The sequence below is a fragment of the Somniosus microcephalus genome, chromosome 1 (assembly GCF_052327205.1).
Source record: "Somniosus microcephalus isolate GS21.2 chromosome 1, FLI_Smic_1.0, whole genome shotgun sequence".
Taxonomy (NCBI): domain Eukaryota; kingdom Metazoa; phylum Chordata; class Chondrichthyes; order Squaliformes; family Somniosidae; genus Somniosus; species Somniosus microcephalus.
In genome coordinates, this window is record NC_140987.1 from 122532723 (window position 1) to 122558305 (window position 25583).

Below are 25583 nucleotides of genomic sequence, written 5' to 3' on the forward strand. Positions count from 1 at the left end.
CACTCCACAGTCAACGCGGCTGACTTTCTGCTCGTGTCGCTGATCGGCTTACCCATCACCGTGGTAGAAGGGATGATCACTGCCTGTTGCTGATGGAGGGCTTCGTGGTCAGAATTTTTCTTTTTAACCCGGGTTCTCGATGCCTCCCGTGCGATGCTGCTCAGCAGGATGATGAAACATAGAAACATAGAGATAGGAACAGGAGTAGGCCATTCGGCCCTTCGAGCCTGCTCCGCCATTCAATGAGATCATGGCTGATCTTCGTCTGAGATCATAGCTGATCTTACCAGTTCAGTACCCCGTCCCCGCCTTTTCTCCGTAACCCTTAATCCCCTTAGCCTTCAGAAATATATCCAATTCTCTCTTGAAAATATTTATTGAATTAGCCTTCACAGCCCTCTGTGGCAGGGAATTCCACAGGCTCACCACTCTTTGAGTGAAGAAATTCTTCCTCATCTCTGTTTTAAATGATTTGCCCGCTATTTTTAGACTGTGGCCCCTGGTTCTGTGCTCCCCGGCCATTGGAAACATTCTCTCTGAATTCAGCCTGTCCAGGCCTGCCATAATTTTATATGTTTCGATGAGATCCCCTCTCAATCTTCTAAATTCCAGTGAGTAGAAGCTCAAACTATTTAATCTCTCTTCGTAGGTCATTCCCGCCATTCCAGGTATCAGCCTGGTGAATCGCCGTTGGCACTCTTTCCATGGCAAGAACATCCTTCCGCAGATGGGGCGACCAAAACTGTACACAATACTCCAGATGCGGTCTCACCAGCACCTTGTACAGCTGTAGTAAGGTATCCCTATTCCTATACTCGAACCCCCTTGATATGAAGGCCAACATACCATTTGCCTTCTTAATCGCCTGTTGCACCTGCATGCTCTCCTTCAGTGACTGGTGCACAAGAACACCCAGGTCCCTCTGCACTTCCCCATCTCCCAATCTATTGCCATTTAGATAATAATCTACCCTCCTGTTTTTACCCCCAAAGTGGATAACCTCGCATTTATCCACATTATAGTGCATCTGCCACGTATCCGCCCATTCCCCCAACCTGTCCAAATCGCACTGTAGCCTCCTGACATCCTCATCAGAGCCCACCCCTCCTCCTAGTTTAGTGTCGTCAGCGAATTTGGAAATATTGCATCCAATTCCCTGATCCAGATCATTTATATATATTGTGAACAGCTGGGGTCCCAGGACAGATCCTTGCGGCACCCCGCTGGTCACTGCCTGCCACTCCGAAAACGAGCCGTTTATTCCAACTCTCTGTTTTCTATCTGCCAGCCAGTTCTCTATCCACGTTAATACTTTGCCCCCAATCCCATGAGCCTTAATTTTGCATGATAATCTTTTGTGTGGAACCTTATCGAAGGCTTTCTGGAAGTCAAGGTACACCACATCCACTGGCTCTCCCCCATCTATTTTACCAGTTACTTCCTCCAAAAATTCCAGCAGATTAGTCAAACACGATTTACCCTTTGTAAATCCATGTTGACTCTGTCCGATCCTTTCCCCATTTGTCAAGTGCTCCGCTATTTTATCCTTAATAATGGACTCTAGCATTTTGCCCACAACCGATGTAAGGCTTACTGGTCTATAATTCCCTGCTTTCTCTCTACCCCCCTTTTTAAATATTGGGGTAACATTAGCTACCCTCCAATCCACGGGTACTGTTCCCGAGTCAATGGAGTTCCGGAAGATGATCCTTAGAGCATCTGCTATCTCCAGGGCCACCTCCTTAAGTACCCTAGGATGTAGTTTATCAGGCCCCGGGGATTTGTCGGCCTTCAGTCCCCTCAACTTACCCAACACCATATCCCTAGAGATACTAATTTCTGTCAGCTCCTCTCTCTCATTAGTCCCTATGTTTGCCGATATTCCTGGGAGGTTATTTGTGTCCTCCTTTGTGAATACAGAACCAAAGTATGAGTTTAATTGGTCTGCCATTTCCTTATTCTCCATTATATATTCTCCCGAATCGGACTGCAAGGGACCGACTTGGGATTTTACCAGTCTTTTCCTCCTGATATACCGATAAAAGCTTTTGCAGTCTGTCTTTATGTTTGCTGCAAGTTTACTTTCGTATTCTATTTTCCCCTTCCTGATTAATCCCTTTGTCCTCTTTTGCTGTATCCTGTACTGCCCCCAATCTTCCGGTCTGGTGCTTTTTTTTGCCAGTTGATATGCCCTTTTTTTTAATTTTATGCTGTCCCTAATTTCCCTCGTTATCCACGGTTGAGTCACCTTTTTAGGTTTATTTTTTATGCCAAACCGGTATAAACATGTTCTGGAATTCTTCCATTCTATCTTTGAATGCTTGCCATTGTCTATCCACTGTCAATCCCCCCAGAAACACCACCCAATCAATCTTACCCAATTCCCGTCTCATACCCTCGTAATTCCCTTTATTTAAGTTCTGGACCTTAGTCTCTGATTCAATTTCCTCACTCTCCATCTCGACTGAGAGCTCGATCATATTATGATCGCTCTGACCCAAGGGGCCTCGTACAAGAAGATTGCTGATAAGTCCCTTCTCATTGCACAATACCCAGTCTAAAATGGCCTGATCTCGAGTCGGCTCCTCGACATATTGGTCCAGATAACCGTCCCGAAAACATTCCAGGAATTCCTCCTCCTCAGAATTTTTACTAATTTGGGTAGTCCAATCAATATGTAAATTAAAGTCACCCATGATGACAGCTGTGCTCTTATCGCACGCTTCTCTAATTTCCCTTTTTATGCCTTCCCTCACCTCCATATTACTATTTGGAGGCCTATATATCACACCCACTAACGTTTTCCTCCCCTTGCTATTTCTCATTTCTACCCATACAGATTCCGTTTCATCCGAGTTAATATCCTTCCTTTCCATTGCATTAATCCCCTCCTTTACCAGCAATGCTACCCCACCTCCCCTACCTTTTTGCCGATCCTTCCTAAATATTGTATATCCCTGGATGTTAAGTTCCCAGCCTTGCCCACCCTGCAGCCACGTTTCTGTAATCCCAATCAAATCATACTTGTTTACCTCTATTTCCACAACTAATTCATCCACCTTGTTCCTAATGCTTCTAGCATTAAGATACAAAGCCTTCAGGCTTGCTTTTTTCACACTCTCATTATGAATTAGTTTGGCCCTTTGTGTTTCTCTCCTTTGCTTATTGCTTCTCACCTTTCTACCATCTATTTCTGACTTCATATGACTTCCCTCTTTTCCACTACCTAGGTTCCCATCCCCCTGCCAAATTAGTTTAAATCCTCCCGAACCGCCCTAGAAAATATTACCCCGAGGACATCGGCTCCCTCACAGTTCAGGTGTAGACCGTCCCCTTGGTACAGGTCACTCCTCCCCAAGAACTGGTTCCAATGCCTCAAGAATTTAAATCCCTCTCCCTTGCACCACTGCTCAAGCCACGTATTTAGCTTATCTATCTTACTCTCTCTAAACTTATTAGCTCGTGGCACTGGTAGCAATCCAGAGATTACTACCTTTGAGGTCCTACTTTTCAATTTAGCTCCTAACTCCCTAAATTCAGCTTGTAGGACCTCCTCCCTCTTTTTACCTACATCGTTGGTACCTACATGTACCACGACAACTGGCTGATCCCCCTCCCCCTTCAGAATGCTCTGCACCCGCTCCGAGACATCCTTGACCCTTGCACCAGGGAGGCAACATACCATCTTGGAGTCTCGGTCTCGGCCACAGAAACTCCTATCTATCCCCCTTACAATTGAATCCCCTATCACTATAGCCCTATCCCTCTTTTTCCCGCCCTTCTGTGCAGCAGAGCCAGTCATGGTGCCCTGAACCTGGCTGCTGGTGCCTTCCCCTGATAAGTCATCTCCCCCAACAGTACCCAAAACGGTAAACCTGTTTTGGAGGGAGATGACCGCAGGTGACTCCTGCACTACCTTCCTGCCTTTACCCTGCCTTTTGGTCACCCATTTACTGTCTGAGCTAGCCTTTACCTGCGGTGTGACCAACTCACTGAATGTGCTATCCACAACATCCTCAGCATCGCGTATGCTCCAGAGTGAGTCCATTCGCAGCTCCAGCGCCGCCATGCGGGCAGATGCCTCTTCTCGATGCCCATTCTGAGGACGAAGCTGCCTTGGATGTAAAACTGCCGCAGGGTAAGATCGGACTCGTCGCCACTGTTAAGTCTGTGTGTCCCAGTTATGCTTATTATAAATCACTGGACACAGACCACAAGAATAACTTTAACAGGTCTTTACTATTCGGAGGTCAGGGCTGAACTGCCCAGCAAATCCCTACACAATGTTTATATACCGGTGTGGTCACCACCGGTATTACAGTATACAGCAGCCAAGAGAAAGTAGTACATCTCTTAAGGTAGTTCTCTTAAGGTGGAACAGGTTACATACACCACACTGGGGGGTCACCATTGACCAGAAACTTAACTGGGCCAGCCACATAAATACTGTGACTACAAGAGCAGGTCAGAGGCTAGGTATTCTGTGGCGAGTGTCTCACCTCCTGACTCCCCAAAGCCTTTCCACCATCTACAAGGCACAAGTCAGGAGTGTGATGGAATACTCTCCACTTGCCTGGATAAGTGCAGCTCCAACAACACTCAAGAAGCTCGACACCATCCAGGACAAAGCAGCCCATTTGATTGGCACTCCATCCACCACCTTAAATATTCACTCCTTCCCCCACTGGCGCACAGTGTCTGCAGTGTGTACCATCTACAAGATGCACTGCAGCAGCTTGCCAAGGCTTCTTCGACAGCACCTCCCATACCCGCGACCTCTACCACCTAGAAGGACAAGGGCAGCAGACGCATGGGAACACCATTACCTCCAATAAATGCTGGCCCTGCCAGCGACACCCACATCCCAGGAACGAAAAAAAAAAAATCAAGACAGAAACTTCATACTGCAAATACATTCTACAGTGCCGTGTACAGTACCTCATTGTCTGGATTCGGGATGTTTTCCAGTATCATCTTAGCCTGTTGGAAGTGCTTACTGGCAGCTGTGTAAAGGTCGGAAGATTGAGGAGGGGGAGTGTACTTGTTGAGGTCAGACATTTCCTATTTGACAATAACATTTAAAAATACTTCAAAATGAAGACGGTTGAGAAATATAATCTTTGCAATTGGCACCATTAATAAAACAAAAAATATCGAATGTAGGAGGTCCATTGACCTCCGAAAAGAGAAAAGACATGTTAACGTTTAGGAAATCCCTTCATAATCTTTGACAAGTTATATCCAACTAAAATGTTAATTAGCCTTTCTCTTTGCAGATGTGGATAAGCCTGCTGTGCATTTCCAGCATTTTTGTTTTTTATTTCAAGTTTCCCATTTTTGATTTTGTGAAATGTGGTTGACTTTGATGTAGGATTTTTGAAAAAGTTTGCTCTGAACTAAAATTGCTAGTAATAAACATTTTACCTTTCAGTGATCAATTTGGAAATTCATGTGTGGAGGCAAATTTCTCTTCAATACATCCAACTGTAAAACATTACTTTTTAAATAAATGTGGAAAATCTCCTGTGGCATTGGTCACAGTGAGACTAAAGATATGCTTAAGTGTGGTGGCTATAATGAGAAAGGAACTAAATGTGATGGTTACATTAAGTGCGCACTCAAAGTAAGATTTTCACTGCATTACTAGTGGCTGTTGTGACGTTGCTCACAGTTAAGTTGAAAGGTAGTTCTGATGAAAGGTCAACAACTTCAAACATTAACTCTGTTTCTCTCTCCACAGATGCTGCCTGACCGGCTGAATATTTCCAGCATTTTCTCTTTATTTAAGTCGGAAGGTAGGGTGAGGAAGAAGTCAAGGTGGCGGGTAGGCTGGTAAGGCATGGATTTGAGGTTTTGGTGGAGAAGGAGAGAATTTGAAGTGGGGGGAGGGAAATATTTTAGAATATTAATAGATTAAATAGATAATTTCTTTTTAACTAAGTGGGCTTGTCGTGGCATTGCTCATGTTAAGTTGAATCCTCTGTCTCAACGTCTGTGCGTTGCTGGTTTTCTCTTCTGGTTGTCTATCTCTTTTGTTTTCTGCTGTTATCGTGTCCTCTTGTTTTAATCTTCCTTTATCTTTTAGTTCTTTTCATATCCTCCATTTTTTTTAGCTTCTCTTTCGCGGATGGAATGTGCGGATGCTGGGCAGTGGGAAGTACAGGTGGTGGGTGGGGGGAGATCTGGTGAGGGCGACAAGTAGGTTTGGAGTGGTAGTGGGGAGAGGAATCGTCCAAGGGGTGCAGGCTAGTTTTGGATTGATGGGTAACAACACTAAAAATAGAGTCATAGAGTTATACAGCACAGAAAGAGGCCCTTCGGCCCATCGGGTCTGCCCCGGCCATCAGGCCCTGTCTATTCTAATCCGATTTACCAGCACTTGGTCCGTAGCCTTGTATGCTATGGCGTTTCAAGTGCTCATCTAAATGCTTCTTGAATGTTGAGGGTTCCTGCCTCTACCACCCTTTCAGGCAGTGAGATCCAGATTCCAACCACCCTCTGGGTGAAAAAGTGTTTCCTCAAATCCCCTCTAAACCTCCTGCCCCTTACCTTGAAACTATGCCCCCTGGTTATTGACCCCTCTACTAAGGGGAAAAGTTCCTTTCTATCTACCCTATCTATGCCCCTCATAATTTTGTACAACTCAATCAGGTCCCCCCTCAGCCTTCTCTGCTCTAAGGAAAACAACCCCAGCCTGTCCAGTCTCTCTTCATAGCTGAAGCGCTCCAGCCCAGGTAACATCCTGGTGAATCTCCTCTACACCTTCTCCAGTGCAATCACATCCCTCCTATAGTGTGGCGACCAGAACTGCACACAGTATTCCAGCTGTGGCCTAACTAGCGTTTTGTACAGCTCCATCATAACCTCCCTGATCTTATATTTTATGCCTTGGCTAATGAAGGCAAGTATCCCATATGACTTTTTAACCACCTTATCTACCTGTCCTGCTGCCTTCAGGGATCTATGTACACGCACACCAAGATCCCTCTGATCCTCTGTCCTTCCTAGGGTCCTACCATTCATTGTATATTCCCTTGCCTTGTTAGTCCTCCCAAAATGCATCACCTCACACTTTTCAGGGTTAAATTTCATTTGCCACTGTTCTGCCCATCTAACCAACCCGTCTATATCGTCCTGTAGCCTGAGGCTTCCCTCCTCACGGTTTACCACTCCACCAATTTTCGTGTCATCTGCGAACTTACTGATCATACCTCCTATGTTCATATCTAAATCATTAATGTACACTACAAACAGCAAGGGACCCAGCACCGATCCCTGAGGTACACCACTGGACACAGGCTTCCAGTCACAAAAACAACCTTCGACCACCACCCTCTGCCTCCTGCCACTAAGCCAATTTTGGATCCAATGTGCCAAATTGCCCTGGATCCCATGGGCTATTATCTTCTTGACCAGTCTCCCATGCAGGACTTTGTCAAAAGCCTTACTGAAGTCCATGTAGACTACATCAACTGCACTACCCTCATCCACACACCTAGTCACCCCCTCTCAAAATTCAATCAAATTGGTTAGACATGATCTCCCCCTGACAAAGCCATGCTGACTATCCTTGATTAATCCTTGCCTCTCCAAGTGGAGACTAATTTTGTCCCTCAGAATTTTTTCCAATAATTTCCCTACCACTGATGTTAGGCTCACTGGCCTGTAATTCCCTGGTTTATCCCTACTACCCTTCTTGAATAATGGTACTACGTTAGCTGTCCTCCGGTCCTCTGGCACCTCCCCCGTGGCCAGAGAGGTTCTGAAAATGTGTGTCAGAACCCCTGCAATCTCCTCCCTTGTCTCACACAGCAGCCTGGGATACATCTGGGCCTGGGGATTTATCCACTTTTAAGCCCGCTAAAACTGCTAGTACCTCCTCCCTCTCAATGCTAATTTGTTCAAGCATATCACAATCCCCCTGCCTACAATCCTCCATGCCTACATCGTCCTTCTCCATAGTGAACACAGATGCAAAATATTCATTTAAAACCTCACCCACATATTCCGGCTCTACACACAGATTGCCACTTTGGTCCTTACTCTTTCCCTGGTTATCCTCTTGCCCTTAATATACTTATAAAACACCATGGGATCTTTCTTTATTTTGCCCGCCAGTGTTTTTTCATGCCCCCTCTTCGCTCTCTTAATTTCTTTTTTAAGTACCCCCCTGCACTTTCTATACTCTTCTAGGGCTTCCACTGTTTTTAGTCTTTTGTATCTGCCAAAAGCCTCCCTTTTTTTCCTAATCCATTCTTGTATATCCCTTGACATCCAGGGTTCCCTGGACTTGTTGGTCCCACCCTTGACCTTTACAGGAACATGTTGGCATTGTACTCTCTATTTCCTTTCTGAAAGACTCCCACTGCTCTGATGTGGATTTTCCTACAAGTAGCTTTGGCCAGATCCTGCCTTATCATATTAAAATCGGCCTTCCCCCAATTTAGAACCTTTATTTCTGGTCCATCTTTGTCCTTTTCCACGACTACCTTAAATCTCACCGAAATATGGTCACTGTCACCAAAATGCTCTCCTGCTGACACTTCTACCACTTGCCCGGCTACATTCCCTAGAATTAGGTCCAGTACTGCCCCCTCTTGTAGGACTTTGTACAAGCTGGCTCAAAAAGATCTCTTGGATGCACTTTAAGAATTCCGCACCCTCCAAGCCTTTCACACTCTGACTATCCCAGTTAATATTGGGGAAGTTGAAATCCCCTACTATTATTACCCTATTATTTCTACACTTCTGAGGTTTGCCTACATATCTGTTCCTCTATCTCCCCCTGACTGTTTGGGGGCCTATAGTACACTCCCAGCAAAGTGCTTGCCCCCTTTTTGTTTTTAAGTTCTACCCATATGGCCTCATTAGAGGAACCTGCTAAGATATCATCCCTCCTTATTGCAGTAATTGACGCCTTGATTAATATTGCGACACCCCATCTCTTTTACACACCCCTCTGTCTCGCCTGAAGATTCTATACCCCGGAATATTGAGCTGCCAGTCCTGCCCCTCCCTCAACCATGTCTCTGTGACAGCAACAATATCATACTCCCATGTGTTCATCAACACCTTCAATTCATCTGCCTTACTTGTAAGACTCCTTGCATTAAAATAAATGCCATCCAGCCTTGCCATACTCCCTTGTGCTGTTACATATTTGCTCTGCCTTCCAGACTGACTTGTTTTTTCCTCTATATTTGGCTGTGCATCACCCCCTACTAAAGCTCCACTCTGTATCCCATCCCCCTGCCAAATTAGTTTAAACCCCCCCCCAACAGCACTAGAAAACCTCCCCGCAAGGATGTTGGTCTCGTTCCGTTTCAGATGCAACCTGTCCGACTTGTACAGGTCCCACCTTCCCCAGAAACAGACCCAGTGATCCAGGAAACTAAAGCCCTCCCTCCTGCACCAACTCTTTAGCCACACATTCATCTGCTCTATCCTCCTATTCCTATACTCACTAGCACGTGGCACCAGGAGTAATCCAGAGATTACAACCTTTGAGTTCCTGCTTTTTAATCTGCTACCTAGCTCCCTAAATTCTTGTTGCAGGACCTCATCCCTCTTCCTACCTATGTCGTTGGTACCAATGTGAACCACGACCTCTGACTGTTCATCCTCTCCCTTCAAAATGCCCTGCAGCCGTTCAGTGACATCCTTGACCCTGACACCAGGGAGGCAACATACCATCCTGGAGTTACATCTGCGGCCACAGAAACGCCTGTCTGCACCCCTCACTATTGAGTCTCCTACCACTATTGCCCTTCCACTCTTACTCTTCCCGCCTTGTGCAGCTGAGCCACCCACAGTGCCGTGAACTTGTCTCTGGCTGCACTCCCCAGAGGAACTGTCACAAAAGAAAGGAAGAACTTGCATTTATATCGTACCTTTCACAGCCTCAGGATGTCCTAAAGTGCTTGAAAGCCAATGAAGAAGTACTTTTAAAGTGTGGTCACTATGGTAACGTAAGAAACACTACAGAGCCATTGTACAATAATGGAAAGCCAGTTGAAGGTGGTGTCACTCTGCTCTGTAGATGGACACCCTATCTCCTCCCCTACACTTTCCAAACACCACTTTGTTCTCTTCCCCACTGCTGTTGCCACCCCACTGACACTCACCCTTGTCCCTTTTGTGCATTCTCTCCTGCTTCCACTACACCCATTTACTGCCATTATCTCTCCTCCCATCCTTGCTTTTTACCACCATTTTATTCTCTCCTGTTGACCAACTTTGCCATCAAAAATGCACACTCACCTTCACTTCTCCCATCTCTTCCACCATCTTCTTTTGTCACCTAACTCCCAATCTCCTTCCTACCCCTCACGCCCCACCCCCTTACCCTCCTTGTTTATCTCTTGAACCCTCAAACATCTTTCTGCTGCTGCTTCACCCCCTATTGCCCTCTCACAAAATGTCCCTCCTACTCTTATCTGCTTCTCCACCCACCACCGAATTAGTTTGATGTCCAGTTATTTTTTCTTTAAACCACTTATGTGCCGTTATGACTATGACTTATTGTACTATAGTCTATACATGATAAGTGCTATAAAGAACATTTGGTGCCACAGGGACCAAGATGACAGCCTGAAATGAGTGGAAACAAATTCTTTTTAAGAAAGTCCAGTGATAAATATGTACAGAAGTACATGACTCTTACCATGTTGAATCAGAACACTTAGTTAGGAAAGTACTTGTTTTTTTAAAATTTTCCTTCTTGGGATTTAATGGAAAAACTGTATATGTATGCAAACTGTTTCCACAGTCCAGGATGCCGACTTATAACATTTAAACAAAACTTCAAGTAACCTTCTGGGGAAATAGAAAAAGTCTAATAGTATAGCTCTGTGACAAGACTCCTAAAAAATGGTTTGCACTTCCCAGGTAAAGCACTCACAAATAAGTCAGAATTTATTTAATAATTTTTGGCAATCAAATCCCGTAACTTTATGCTTCCATAAAATGTCTCAATTCTCCCCCTTCTTGCCCCACTCCCAATAATGAAGGATAATATAGTACAAAAGTGAGCTGATGGCCGAGCACACTGGTGCACTCCTAGTTTCAACTATCACCTGTGGATCTTTCCATCTCGGAATTGTGAATAATATGAGGACCAAAAAGGTAACTATTGAGATGGATGGAAGGAAGAGCGGGAAAAAGAAAAACAGCATAGAACAGTTAACAGACAAATTTGTTTAAAGGCTAAATTACAGAGAAACCCAATATAGTACTGAGTGTTTTTAATATTTTGTGTTTTCAGTGTTGTGCGTCAGCTGTGGCTCAGCTGGTAGCACCCTCGCCTCTGAGTCAGAAGGTTATGGGTTCAAGTCCCACTCCAGAGACTTGAGCACAAAAATCAAAGCTGAAACTCCAGTACAGCACTGAGGGAGTGCTGCACCGTCAGAGGAGCCGTCTTTCGGATGAGACGTTAAACCGAGGCAGGTGGACATAAAAGATCCTGTGGCAATATTTCGAAGAGGAGCAGGGGAGTTATTGCCAATTTCCGAGCCAATATTTATCCCTCAACCAACATCGCTATTACAGATTACCTAGTCATTATCACATTGCAGTTAGTGGGATCTTGCTGTGTGCAAATTGGCTGCTGCGTTTTCTACATTACAGTAGTGACTATACTTCAAAAAGTACTTCAATGGCTGTAAAGCGGTTTGGGATGTCCGGTGGTCATGAAAGGTGCTATATAAATGCAAGTCTTTTTTTCTTCGCTAATAGTGACCATCAAATAAAAATGTTTTACTCACATAGCATTATCTCCATAATCAATAGGCTAGTTATGTAATACTTTATAGCAGTGAAGTGCTCTAACAACTCTTGCTACTCACCTTAAACTGTAGGTAGTGCACTGGAGGTGGAGTAAGAACACTGTTGAATGGAGCAAATCTATGCTCATATCGAACCTGTTCACTATCCAGTTCGAATTTTGGCTTTCTCACTTTTCCATCCATATCAAAGGCTATCATAGTCTGCACCACACAACAAAGGGGAAAAGTATACTTTTAAGCAATCATAATTTGATAGAAAGTAATCTTTGAAATAGTGAATGAACATAACCATCCTTTTATACTCTTGGGAAAACAGTGAACCAAGTTACTTTTGTATTAAATGTAATAAGCGCATCTCCCATGGTGTTGCTCAGTGAATAGGAGGATACACTGATTTAGAACAGTAGCACATTATTATGCTATATAATGCCGAGTGCATTATCAGGGTTATTGGCTAATGGTGACTGAATAAGTCAAATTCTGTTTTATTACATTTTAATCTGGGGTTTTTACCAGTGCTTTGCAGATTGACTCTGTACATTTTTGCATGAAAACTTTAAATGAATGGCCATGATTAACGTTATTTGTTCCTTTACCTATGAATTTCATTTTTATCTCACTTTTCTCCTCCACTGTCCAGCTCGATGGGACTGCCCTCACTTATTTCCACGCTTACCCATCCATTTGCAACCAGAGGATCTCCAGCAATAGGTTCCCTTCATAAGAACATAAGAATTAGGAGCAGGAGTAGGCCATATGGCCATTCGAGCCTGCTCCACCATTCAATATGCTCATGGCTGATCTTCAACCTCAACTCCACTTTTCCACCCGATCTCCATATCCCTTGATTACCGGAGAGTCCAAAAATCTATCTATCTCAGCCTTGAACATACTCAACGACTCAGCAACCACAGCCCTCGTGGGTAGAGAATTCCAAAGATTCACAATCCCTGTCAATCCCCCTCAGAATCTTATATGTTTCAATGAGATCACCTCTCATTCTTCTAAACTCCAGAGAGTATAGGCCCAATCTACTCAATCTCTCCTCATAGGACAACACTCTCATCCCAGGGATCAATCTAGTGAACCTTCGTTGGACTGCTTCTAAGGCATGTATGTCCTTTTTCAGATGAGACCAAAACTGTGCAGAGTACTCAAGGTGTGGTTTCATCAAAGCCCCATACAATTGTAGTAAAACTTCCTTACTCTTGTACCCCGAACCCCTTGCAATAAAGGCCAACATGCCCTTTGCCTTCCTAATTGCTTGCTGTACCTGTTCTTGGCCCGCACCATTACCTCTGGAGTCCATCGAGGATCTATCCTTAGCCCCTTCTTCATCTACATGCTCCCCTTTGCCAAAATCATTTGCAGATATGGGTTCAGCTTCCACATGCACACTGATGACACCCAGCTCTATCTCTCAATCACCTCTCTCAACAGCTCCATTGCCCCTATGCTGTCAGACTGCTTGTCTGTCATGAATGAGATGCAAATTACTCTAACTAAACATTGCGAAGACCATTGTCTTCATCCCCTGCCACAAACTCTGCACTCATGGCACTGATTCCAGTCACCCTCAGGCTGAACCAGACTGTTTACAATTGCAGTGTCCTATTCAACCCTGAGATGATCCAATATCCTTCCAATCACAAGGACAGTCTACTTCTACCCCTGTAGCATTGTCTGCCTATGCTCCGACCACTACCCATCTGTTGCTGAAACCCTCATCCATACCTTTGTCACCTACAGACTTGACTATTCCAATGCTCTCTTGGCCAGTCTCCCATCCTCCACCTTCTGTAAACTTCAGCTTATCCAAAACACTGCTGCCCATACCTTACCCAGCACCAAGACCTGCTCATCCATCATAACCAAAACACTGCTGCCCATACCTTACCCAGCACCAAGACCTGCTCATCCATCATAACCAAAACACTGCTGCCCATACCTTACCCAGCACCAAGACGTGCTCATCCATCATAACCAAAACACTGCTGCCCATACCTTACCCAGCACCAAGACCTGCTCATCCATCATAACCAAAACACTGCTGCCCATACCTTACCCAGCACCAAGACCTGCTCATCCATCATATCCAAAACACTGCTGCCCGTACCTTACCCAGCACCAAGACCTGCTCATCCATCATATCCAAAACACTGCTGCCCATACCTTACCCAGCACCAAGACCTGCTCATCCATCATATCCAAAACACTGCTGCCCATACCTTACCCAGCACCAAGACCTGCTCATCCATCATAACCAAAACACTGCTGCCCATACCTTACCCAGCACCAAGACCTGCTCATCCATCATATCCAAAACACTGCTGCCCGTACCTTACCCAGCACCAAGACCTGCTCATCCATCATATCCAAAACACTGCTGCCCATACCTTACCCAGCACCAAGACCTGCTCATCCATCATATCCAAAACACTGCTGCCCGTGCCTTACCCAGCACCAAGACCTGCTCATCCATCATATCCAAAACACTGCTGCCCATACCTTACCCAGCACCAAGACCTGCTCATCCATCAGAACCAAAACACTGCTGCCCATACCTTACCCAGCACCAAGACCTGCTCATCCATCAGAACCAAAACACTGCTGCACATACCTTACCCAGCACCAAGACCTGCTCATCCATCATATCCAAAACACTGCTGCCCATACCTTACCCAGCACCAAGACCTGCTCATCCATCATATCCAAAACACTGCTGCCCGTGCCTTACCCAGCACCAAGACCTGCTCATCCATCATATCCAAAACACTGCTGCCCATACCTTACCCAGCACCAGGACCTGCTCATCCATCAGAACCAAAACACTGCTGCCCATACCTTACCCAGCACCAAGACCTGCTCATCCATCAAAACCAAAACACTGCTGCCCATACCTTACCCAGCACCAAGACGTGCTCATCCATCAGAACCAAAACACTGCTGCCCGTACCTTACCCAGCACCAAGACCTGCTCATCCATCAGAACCAAAACACTGCTGCCCATACCTTACCCAGCACCAAGACCTGCTCATCCATCATATCCAAAACACTGCTGCCCATACCTTACCCAGCACCAAGACCTGCTCATCCATCAGAACCAAAACACTGCTGCCCGTACCTTACCCAGCACCAAGACCTGCTCATCCATCAGAACCAAAACTCTGCTGCCCATACCTTACCCAGCACCAAGACCTGCTCATCCATCAAAACCAAAACACTGCTGCCCATACCTTACCCAGCACCAAGACCTGCTCATCCATCATAACCAAAACACTGCTGCCCGTACCTTACCCAGCACCAAGACCTGCTCATCCATCATATCCAAAACACTGGGGCCCATACCTTACCCAGCACCAAGACCTGCTCATCCATCATATCCAAAACACTGCTGCCCATACCTTACCCAGCACCAAGACCTGCTCATCCATCAGAACCAAAACACTGCTGCACATACCTTACCCAGCACCAAGACCTGCTCATCCATGAAAACCAAAACGCTGGGGCCCATACCTTACCCAGCACCAAGACCTGCTCATCCATCAGAACCAAAACACTGCTGCCCGTACCTTACCCAGCACCAAGACCTGCTCATCCATCAGAACCAAAACACTGCTGCCCATACCTTACCCAGCACCAAGACCTGCTCATCCATCATATCCAAAACACTGCTGCCCATACCTTACCCAGCACCAAGACCTGCTCATCCATCATATCCAAAACACTGCTGCCCGTGCCTTACCCAGCACCAAGACCTGCTCATCCATCATATCCAAAACACTGCTGCCCATACCTTACCCAGCACCAAGACCTGCTCATCCATCAGAACCAAAACACTGCTGCCCATACCTTACCCAGCACCAAGACCTGCTCATCCATCAAAACCAAAACACTGCTGCCCATACCTTACCCAGCACCAAGACCTGCTCATCCATCAGAACCAAAACACTGCTGCCCATACCTTACCCAGCACCAAGACCTGCTCATCCATCAGAACCAAAACACTGGGGCCCATACCTTACCCAGCACCAAGACCTGCTCATCCATCAAAACCAAAACACTGGGGCCCATACCTTACCCAGCACCAAGACCTGCTCATCCATCAGAACCAAAACACTGCTGCCCGTACCTTACCCAGCACCAAGACCTGCTCATCCATCAGAACCAAAACACTGCTGCCCGTACCTTACCCAGCACCAAGACCTGCTCATCCATCAGAACCAAAACACTGCTGCCCGTACCTTACCCAGCACCAAGACCTGCTCATCCATCAGAACCAAAACACTGCTGCCCATACCTTACCCAGCACCAAGACCTGCTCATCCATCATATCCAAAACCCTGCTGCCCATACCTTACCCAGCACCAAGACCTGCTCATCCATCAGAACCAAAACACTGCTGCCCGTACCTTACCCAGCACCAAGACCTGCTCATCCATCATAACCAAAACTCTGCTGCCCATACCTTACCCAGCACCAAGACCTGCTCATCCATCAAAACCAAAACACTGCTGCCCATACCTTACCCAGCACCAAGGCCTGCTCATCCATCATATCCAAAACACTGGGGCCCATACCTTACCCAGCACCAAGACCTGCTCATCCATCATATCCAAAACACTGCTGCACATACCTTACCCAGCACCAAGACCTGCTCATCCATCAGAACCTTTCTAGGATAATAAACAAGGAAAAAATATACATATTTCACAATTACATGATTAAATCGGTTCTATGTCAAATCAAATCAATTTTATTTGCCATATGTATTACTACAATGGAATGTTTTTACTCCCCGATCACTTCCACAGTAGGCTGTGGGAGCTGACAGAGACACGTCGCTATTCTACAGCGCCATGTTCAGTAAAAAGTCAATTCAATTGCGTCCAATGGCAGTCCAACGGTGGTATAACTGTTCGCTCTATAGTTGTTTGATGTTCTCCCAAGTAAAAATCACGCATTGGTAACAGTTTAAATGTGAAATATTACCTGATAAGTGCTGAGAAATTCTCCAAGTCGTTTTCAAGTTATTTTCAAACACAAAGAAGCACAGAAATAATGTCACAGACGGAGTCAATAAAGCTTTTATTTGGAAATGCTACACAGGAACTAACTAATGCATGCTGGGAAATTATGCGCAGAGCACATGCTCAGATTGCACAGATGTGGTTAGTAATCCCCTTCAACAGCTCTGGTAAAAAAAAATCTAGTCGACGCCCAGAGGCTGAGGCCTTCCAAAAAAAACTTTAATGGAAGGTCTTAAAAGACACAAAGACAATTTTGTCAATAAAGGTAATCATGTTATTGTGAAATGTGTATTTTTATGTTTTAATTTTATTTAAAACCTAATTTTGAAGATTGTAAAGATCAACTAGCAAGAACAAAGGAGAATAAGCGATTTGGCTAGTTCATCTTCTCCTTTCTTTGATTTGCATGTGCTCCTGATTGTTCATTCAGGATTGGTTATTTTCATAAGACCTTAGTTGTTTCCCAATGGTAGTTTTTTAGCTGCTTTTCTCTTGCTTTTGATTCATAAGTTCCCTAACTCTTCAGTTGTGATTTGCTGCTGCTTTACTATCAGCCAATCAAAAGAGTGACAGAAAAAAGATTGACAGGAAGCGTGCACTATATGCAAGCCCAGATATGTCACAGATACTGTACATCAGTAGATTTTTAAATAAATATAAATGCCTAAAATTAAACTTAATGTTGGATACAACATTGTATGTGCAAAAACAACCAGTAACTATAATTGAAACTTAGACCTTCTCTTGGTGTGTTCTCTTTTGAGATATCATTTGACATTGATACTTCAGAACTAGCTATCAAATGCTCCTATCTCCATATTTTGCGAGTGTACATCCTAGCTGCAGGATAACATAGTCTCAAAGGCAGGACACAGTTCTCCATTTAAAATTTATCTCAGTTACTTACACCCTAATGTTCAAATTTAGCACTGTCTTGGGGCTGCAACAAACCTACCTAGTTAGCAGTGCAAAAGGGAAAAGAAATATTCTTTGAGGTGCTGTGTTGCAGCACTTTGGAGCAGTAATCCACGCTACCATATAGTGGTGAAATGTGGGTTTGCACCTGCAGTCCGCACACACTGATATGTCAGCTATGTTCCAGTGAGACAGTGCCAAGCAGAGGTCACGGCCCTGATTTTCTGCCAGCCGTCGGGCGGCTTTTCATGCGGCTGGGGGCCGAAAATCACTGAAAAAGCGGGTCGCGACCCCCCCCGCCTGATTCCCTGCCCCGTCCAACTTTCGGACTGCCGTTTCTCTGCGACCCGATTCAGGCCTGCCCGCCACTGGCGGGACTGGCCGTCGGAACACTAATCACCAATTATTTCCATGTTTAAGCCGATTTTCAGGGGCCGTTGCGATTTTGTGGGGTTCCCCACGCTAAACACGCCTGCGGGGAACCCCGCTGATGAAACCTGGCGTGAAGCTTGCCGGCTTGCTTGCTGTCAGCTGCAGGTCATTCAGGAAAGCTGCGATTTAAAGGGACAGCATTTGTTTGGTGAAGGACCTTGTTGCTGCAGGCTTGGGGCTACTTTTTCAAGGCTTAGGCACAGCTGTGGAAGGTTGGAGCCTCACACACTTCGCCAATGTGATCTCCTGGGAAGCCCCTCTCGCCACCCTCACTCAGCGCTTCCTCAGTGGAGGCATCTACGAGAAGCATGGGACGCCTTTTTTCCCTTCCCTTCTTGCCATTAGAGGATCTCCAGCAGCAGAGGCGGCAGCAGCAGAACCAGGAACAGCAGGATGAGCACCAGGGGCACCAGGCTGCTGCTCACTCACCTGAAGCTGCACAGGCCAGAAGGGGCCAGCGCTTGGAAGTGGCTTGAGAGCACCTTGCTGCGCTTTAGGGGGCCATGGGGACCCGTTTCTGCACTGGCAGTCCTACTCAGAAGGACTTCCATGAAGGTCTGGTTTCTCTGTTCAATAGCTGGCCAACGCTGCTCAAGAGATGTCATTCTCTTATGAGCACTCACCATGTTTTCCGTACCCTGGCGAGTTATCTCCTCCATGGAGGTTGCCAACCTTTCCATGGTGATGTGTTCATGCGCCAATGACTCCACAAAGGCTCTGCTCATGGTCGCTGTGGACTCCTCCATTCGCTCCACACTCGCAGCGACCCTGGAGACAAAACCTGCCAGAGACTCCTGCATCTGTGCATGGAGATCCATCACCTCTTCTCTTGCGGATGGACCCAGAGGCGGAGGGTCGACATGCAGCGCAGCTGAGCTGAGCTGGCAGAGTCCTGCGCCCTCCGATGAGGACTCGCCACTGCTGTCCCTGTCTCCAGAATCTGCTGAGGCTCACTTGTGAGCTGTGATACACCAGGTGACAACACTACTCTATGTCCCGAAGGTCCCCCTGAAGAGTGTCTGCGCTGGTGCTGGGTGCGCTTACTTCTGCTGACGCTGCGCCCTCAGAGGTTGGCGCTTCCTCTGAGGAGTCTGGCTGCACAACCTCTTCCTCCTCCACAGTGGGGACAGGAGCTCTGGATAGTCCTGTGGGGGAGTAGAGGAAGGAGTTAGAGATGTGATGCCAAGGTGACATGCTCATTCGAGTTGACATCTGCTGACACCTGCATCCATGCAGCCTTGGTCTCAGTGGGAGGCCTCTTCCTGCCTGACCTAGGGAAGCGGACCTCCCTGTGGGCCCTAACCCCATCCAATATTGCCTGCAGTGAAGCTTCGTCAAATTTGGAGGCAGCTCGGGGTCTGGCACTGGCCACAGCTGCTGCAGGCTCCTCTGCCATCCTGTATGGTTCATTTGGAAGCCAACAGAGGAAGCAATGCTTGCTGTGGACATTGAAAGCACCACGAATGATGACATCATACTGTGGGGCTTTCTGACTAGAAATGGACAATTAGCAAGGCTGCCCACATGCTGGAAATTAATTGGCTACTTGAGGGAAAATTGCGTGGAGCTGGCTGACACATTTTTTTGTGTGTCAGAACTCCACATTCGGGGGAATCCGACCATTTCCCACACAAGCCACTAAATCGGGCCCCATGTATTTCTTCACAGGGAAGAGCTAAATGTTGTCTCTGTGCTGTTGTTCACATTCCAGCATCTGGCCAATAGCCTCAATGGCAGAGGCTTGGGAACAAGTCACAAGTGCATCTTTGATTGCCCTGTGAAAGAAAATGTGTTTTTTTGGGGGGTGGGGGAAGAGGGGATAAGGGAGAGAAATAGTGTCCTCTCTTTGTGGCTGCATGGTTCTTATCCTCCCTCTCCTTGCCAATCTCTGCTTGTGAGATCCTTCTTGTTCTGCTGCATTGTAAAGCTCACAGTTTTGTAAGAAATAGCTATTAGATTCAAGGATGGGTTTTAATTCTTAGACCAGGGACTGACAACAGGCAAGCGGAAAAAGATAGCATAAATGCCAGCAAGGTCGAATATCAAGCATCAAAAGACAAATAGAAATGATAAGGACTTATAATTGTCATTATAGTTGTAGTATTATTTTGTGTTATAATGACGGTTCTGAAAGCATGCTGTAGGGCAGCTGTGTCCCGAATAGTGCCGGTTGCTACAGTTGATATAATCAATATTGAGCCAGAAACCGAACAGTTAATGCGGGATAATGAACTGATAGCGATAGGAACATACATGTAAAGTTCTTTGGTCATTTGCACAGACTACCACGCCTAGCACAAAAAGATAGACAGAGGGGAAAGACGAACTTAGGTACTAAGTTTAAGCCATCAGTTAGGAGTAATCCCGGGGATGGTAAAAGTAGGAAGAGAAGTTGGTATCCCTAGCCAAAATCTAAATTTGGTGCGGGACCAACAGGAGGGGCTGAAGGGGTTAAAATGAACCCTCTCAGAATAACAACTTTCTTTTATGAAAAAGACTTTTTCATGTGAAAAAGACTTTCGTGCTACTTTCGCTAGTTTTGCACAAAGGACAGTGTGTAGAGAAACTTTGCAAAACAGAGATAAGACGCAGCTGTGGGACAAGACAGAATGTGTGTTAAGCGATAAGAAATGTGCTGCTTTAGCTAAAAATTGTAGACACAGCAGAATATAGGGGTCATGGGAATTTGACCTGTAACCAAAGGCATAGTAAGATGTAACTAACCTTTACTAATACTGAAAAGAATCCATGTGATCAGGTGATTATTGTAATACAATGTGATCAGGTGATTATTGTAATACAATGTGATTGGATGAAAATAGAATAAAAAGCTGTACCAACCAAGAGAGAACGAGAAGGTGCTCGCACAGACCGCGGGGTCTGAGACTCTTCTCCCAGAGCTCTGATAATAAACTGCATCTTTTTACTTTTACACGGTTTAGATGTGAATTTATTTTCCCCACAACAGTTTCTCTGCTCTCCATCTCATAGCAAGAGTCAGTTCTTCTGCAATTTACCAACATTTTGAAAAGTAAAAACATCCTCACCTTATACATTCCAGCACACATATTATGATAAGCCTGGCTCAAGGTGATCTCTTTGCTCAGAGGTCGAACTGTAATTAAGACAAAGAAAGGTCTGAAAAATAATTCAATTCTGCAACACTTAAAAAGTTTTAAAATTGAATTAATTGTTTCGACTTTAGAGTCCACTTTAACAAGTTTTCTGCAAATGCCTTCAAAAATTATGTAATCATAAAATGGCAATGGTTTCTGCTTTCTTATTTCCCAAACTGACAGACAGAATACCAGTTAAGGACTCGATTACCATCGCATTAACCCACTGTAGTACTGTCCCCAACTGTGAGGCATAATCAGAGAGTCTATTTTAGACAACACAAATCTCTACCTTTCTTTTTCTTTTTTGTCTTTTTGCTGCTGCGCCCTTTCTGTTGTTCCTCCAGAATCCGCTCCTCTGCCATTTGAGAGGAGTCAGCACGGCTCAGTGTTGATATCAGCCAGGCGTACAGGAATTCTGAAAGGTACCTGCAGAGCAGTATACACCAAAATGTTTATTTATTTATAAGGCACATAGGTGCACTATGGGAGCACCTTTTAGATACTCAGTAGGAACTATGGAAACAGACAAGTAATTTTCACAGAATGAGGCTAGTCAGGGAAAAGTTATGAGAGCGTTGTTTTAAAAATACAAATTGTACTAAATGAGCTGAAGTAGTTTTGATTTTTAAACTAATGTTGCATGCCTTTCAGATTTGTATAATCAAGCATGGCTCGGCTCACTCAAATAAGATGAGAAAATGAGAAAAGAGCACATCACAAAATGGGAACTACAGTACATTGGAGTGGGTTATGCCTAAAACTGACAGTTATATTCCAATTTTACAGTTTTTGTTTACCTGTGCAAGGGTCACTGTGGATCATGAAAAGATTATGTTATGAAATTGTGGGGAATTTATTTTCTAAATGGGATCATTTATTTTCCTTAATTTAAAAGTTTGACTAGATTTTTAAGAGAATTATGACATATTCCATGCTTTGGTCAGCAAACTATTCTCTATAAATTATAATACCCAGACATATAATCAAAATAAACTGTGCTGAACTGGTTTATTTTGACATAAAACAGAATAAAATGAAGAGTGAATTATGCTGGATCTTGCACATTATAGAGGAGATTGCAATGAACATCGCAATTTTGAATGTTCCAAAGGTTTAAAATCAAAACCAATTATTGACATAAAAATAATGTTACATTACCAACTTCATCCTGTCTAGTCTTCTGAACTTGGATTAAATTAGTTTCCAAACATGTATCAGCCCATTCCCTCAAAAAAAAATCCAATCATTAAAACCTTAAAATCATGTGATACAGGCCATGGTGATTTGAAAAGACAAGATATATTTTCTTTTGCTTTTCTTTCCCCCTTTTGTTCCTTGTGTTTCCCCTTCCACTCCACTTTCTACCTTCTCAATAGTTACATGTGAGGAGATTGTTTCAAAATCATATAGTCCAGAGATTGCAATAGCAATTCTATTAAAATGTAGAAGAATTTACTTTAAATAAAAAGAATTGCTACACCCAGTTACAGGACTAATGGAGCAAGATTGACACTTTTAACTGTGCAATCCAAAATTTTTAGTACTCTAAATTGTTCATAACTAAACAGGGTGACAAACACATAATTGTTCAACATTTAAATTGTAGTTATGAGCAACTTTTATCTAAAGCTCAGATCATGTCACTTCCAAAAGTAAATACACAAAGCCAGCTCTAGCAGTATAATTTGAATACTTCTATTGCAGTTAAGTTTTCATACCAGTAGACATAGTAGTACTCATGCATGCTGTAGAGTTCCAATTCAAAGCCACTCAACAGGTACTGAATCATGATCCGAAGGTTATGGTAGAGGATCCAAGTGCCTAAGCATGCTAGATGTTGTCTCTGCGGTTCTTGCTTCAATAACATGCTATGGAGTGCTGCATCCACCTTCTCAGCCTGCAAGCAGGAGTTCACAGTAAGTCATGTGGCAATTCAGCATTTTTGCTGAATTCTTTTCCCTCACATAAACTGGCATTTGAAATACTATATTCACATTATGGTTTGAGACAATTCAAATCCATCAGAAAAACGCTGCAATCATCAAACCTTAATTTTATAATCTAATCTATGGTTATTTGAAAGAATAGGTTACTATTTTATTAAAAGCTTATCCCCCCTCTCTACATCTGTTGTCTTTCCCTTTCAGGTTTCTGCATTCTCAATGTTTCTCTGTGAGAAGATTGTTTCACAATCATTATTCAAAAGAATGCCATGTCCTGTTTGGTTAACAGTACCATCTAAAGACTCCGTGCTACAGGCTCTAATTAGCACAGTACAGGAAACTTTGTGTTATCCGGAGGCTAAGTGTCCGGCAAGCTCGAACCACCGGCAAAAATCAGGAGCCGTTTTGTTAGGTTTTTTTTCTTCTCGTGGCTTTTTTTTCCCCCAACAGTCAGGCTCTGAAAAGTCTCTCTGAAGCTGTTGCTAAGCTACAGAGACGCTTCCAAGGTACGGGCCGACTGTTTAGAAACTGTTGCTAAGCAACAGTGTTTGTTGTCAGATACGGAGATGAAAAGCTCTGTATGCTTCAACATTAACGTTGGTGTGTCCGGCAGTTTTGAGGGAACGGCAACAGCTCGGTCCAGTCGGTGCCGGATAGCACAAAGTTTCCTGTATTAGAGACTGCCGGCCAGTTCAGACAAACTTGAATCTCCCTGGGACAACTTTTTTTTTTTACAGTCATAACACTATTTAAATATCAGAAAGTTATTAATACAAAAAAACATCAAATACAATTTTATATAAATATAAAAACACGTACCACCTATCCTTTTGGTGTCCCTATTCTTGTTATTTGTCTTTTTATTCTTTGTCTGACTAAATATATATATATCCTTTGCTAACCATCCAACCATTTCCCTATATCTAAAATTTTTTAAATCTTTCAGTTGCTTTGAATTCTTACTCTATTTGCTCCCACTGTACATTTGAAGTCAGAACAAGTTAGTATTTTTCTTGTCCCTGATTCTGAAGACTGATGTCATTATATCACAGATGTGACAAGGTCAATATCTGGGGATCCCAACAAGAGTAAACTCGTCCATGGCACTAGAGGTCAAATTTATTTTTATAAAATAATGATGTTGCTGAATGTCGTTCGTCAACACTTTAAAACATTTCTGTTTGGAAAGAATTAACTGTTTCTCATTAACTTAGTGTGCAACAATATATTTGCATTCTACTGCCGAGTCTCTGGATCTCAGCTGTTAAGGGTTACCATCTCCAGTCTGTGCCTACTAATGTCTTTCGCTCTCCCTCTCCCCAACACAAGAATTTTGATAAAAATTAAAATACAACTTGAGATTAATTTACATAAAGACAAAAAAAAGTACTTATAACAGTGTCACGATTTAACAATACAGGTAGACTACCCTTTATCCGAACTTCAGAAAACCGAAACCCTCTAAAAACCGTAGGTTTTTTCGTTCAGCGTAAGTCGTGCGCACGACATGACCAGAGTGGCGCACGACTTACGCTGAGCAGGGCAGAGGGTCACTGAGTTCCCTCCTGGGTAGGAGATTGCAGGCCGAGCCGGGCAGTGTGAAGGAGGTATACCGGGAGAGTGAACCCAACAATACACCGGCCCGTCCGATAGCTGCAGCAGCCTGTCCGATATTCTTTTCTCCCCGACCCCCCCCCCCGTTTCGGATAAGGGATAGTGTATCCTTTATCCGCACTTCCGAAAACCGAAATCCTCTGAAAACCGAGAGTGTTTTCGTTCAGCGTAAGTCGTACGCACGACGCCGACCCCCACCGCCGGCCCCGACCCCCGCCGACCCCCAACCCCGACAAATTTCCCAGTCTTATAAAATACCTTCCGAAATCCGAAATTTTCCGAAAACCGAAATACGGCTGGTCCCGAGGTTTTCGGATAAAGGATAGTCTACCTGTATTAGTCACTTAAGGGTAAATTCAGTGACTATACACTCCCAGCAAGGAGCAGAATAACACTGTGGTGCCAATTCCCCGCCCTGTGCTCCCTTCAAGCGCAGTTTCCTACTGGGTTTGCAGGATCACTGAATTTACTTTGTAGTCTCGAGCGCCCATTTGCCCAAGCTTTGCATTAGGAATACAGCACAAAATAATTCAAGGTTTTATACTAAAAATGACTATCTGATCAATTAAAAACTAAAATAAATTTTTAACTTTTTGGTTAGTACTGTTTAAAACTAGCATTAAATAGAGATCAATGTGGCTTTAAAAAACATATCTTACATTTCTGAGAGAGTGAGGGACCCGGCCCTACACTGTAGGAGTGAACTGTGTTGTGACTGACCCTGCCCCAACTGTATGTGGATGAACT

General features: G+C 44.5%; 1 protein-coding gene across 2 annotated transcripts in view; it reads right to left on the reverse strand.

Moving 5' to 3' along the window:
- Positions 1-25583, reverse strand: part of naa35 (N-alpha-acetyltransferase 35, NatC auxiliary subunit) — a 124845-nt gene that overhangs the window by 22960 nt on the left and 76302 nt on the right. The window contains exons 17-21 of one of the 2 annotated variants that reach the window (XM_085985204.1): positions 22998-23176; positions 21569-21705; positions 21208-21275; positions 11844-11984; positions 4939-5061 (exon numbers count right to left, since the gene is read on the reverse strand). In XM_085985204.1, the coding sequence (XP_085841330.1) occupies positions 4939-5061; positions 11844-11984; positions 21208-21275; positions 21569-21705; positions 22998-23176 (648 nt within the window). The remainder of the gene's footprint in view (positions 1-4938; positions 5062-11843; positions 11985-21207; positions 21276-21568; positions 21706-22997; positions 23177-25583) is intronic. The other variant, XM_085985206.1, reaches the window with a different exon arrangement.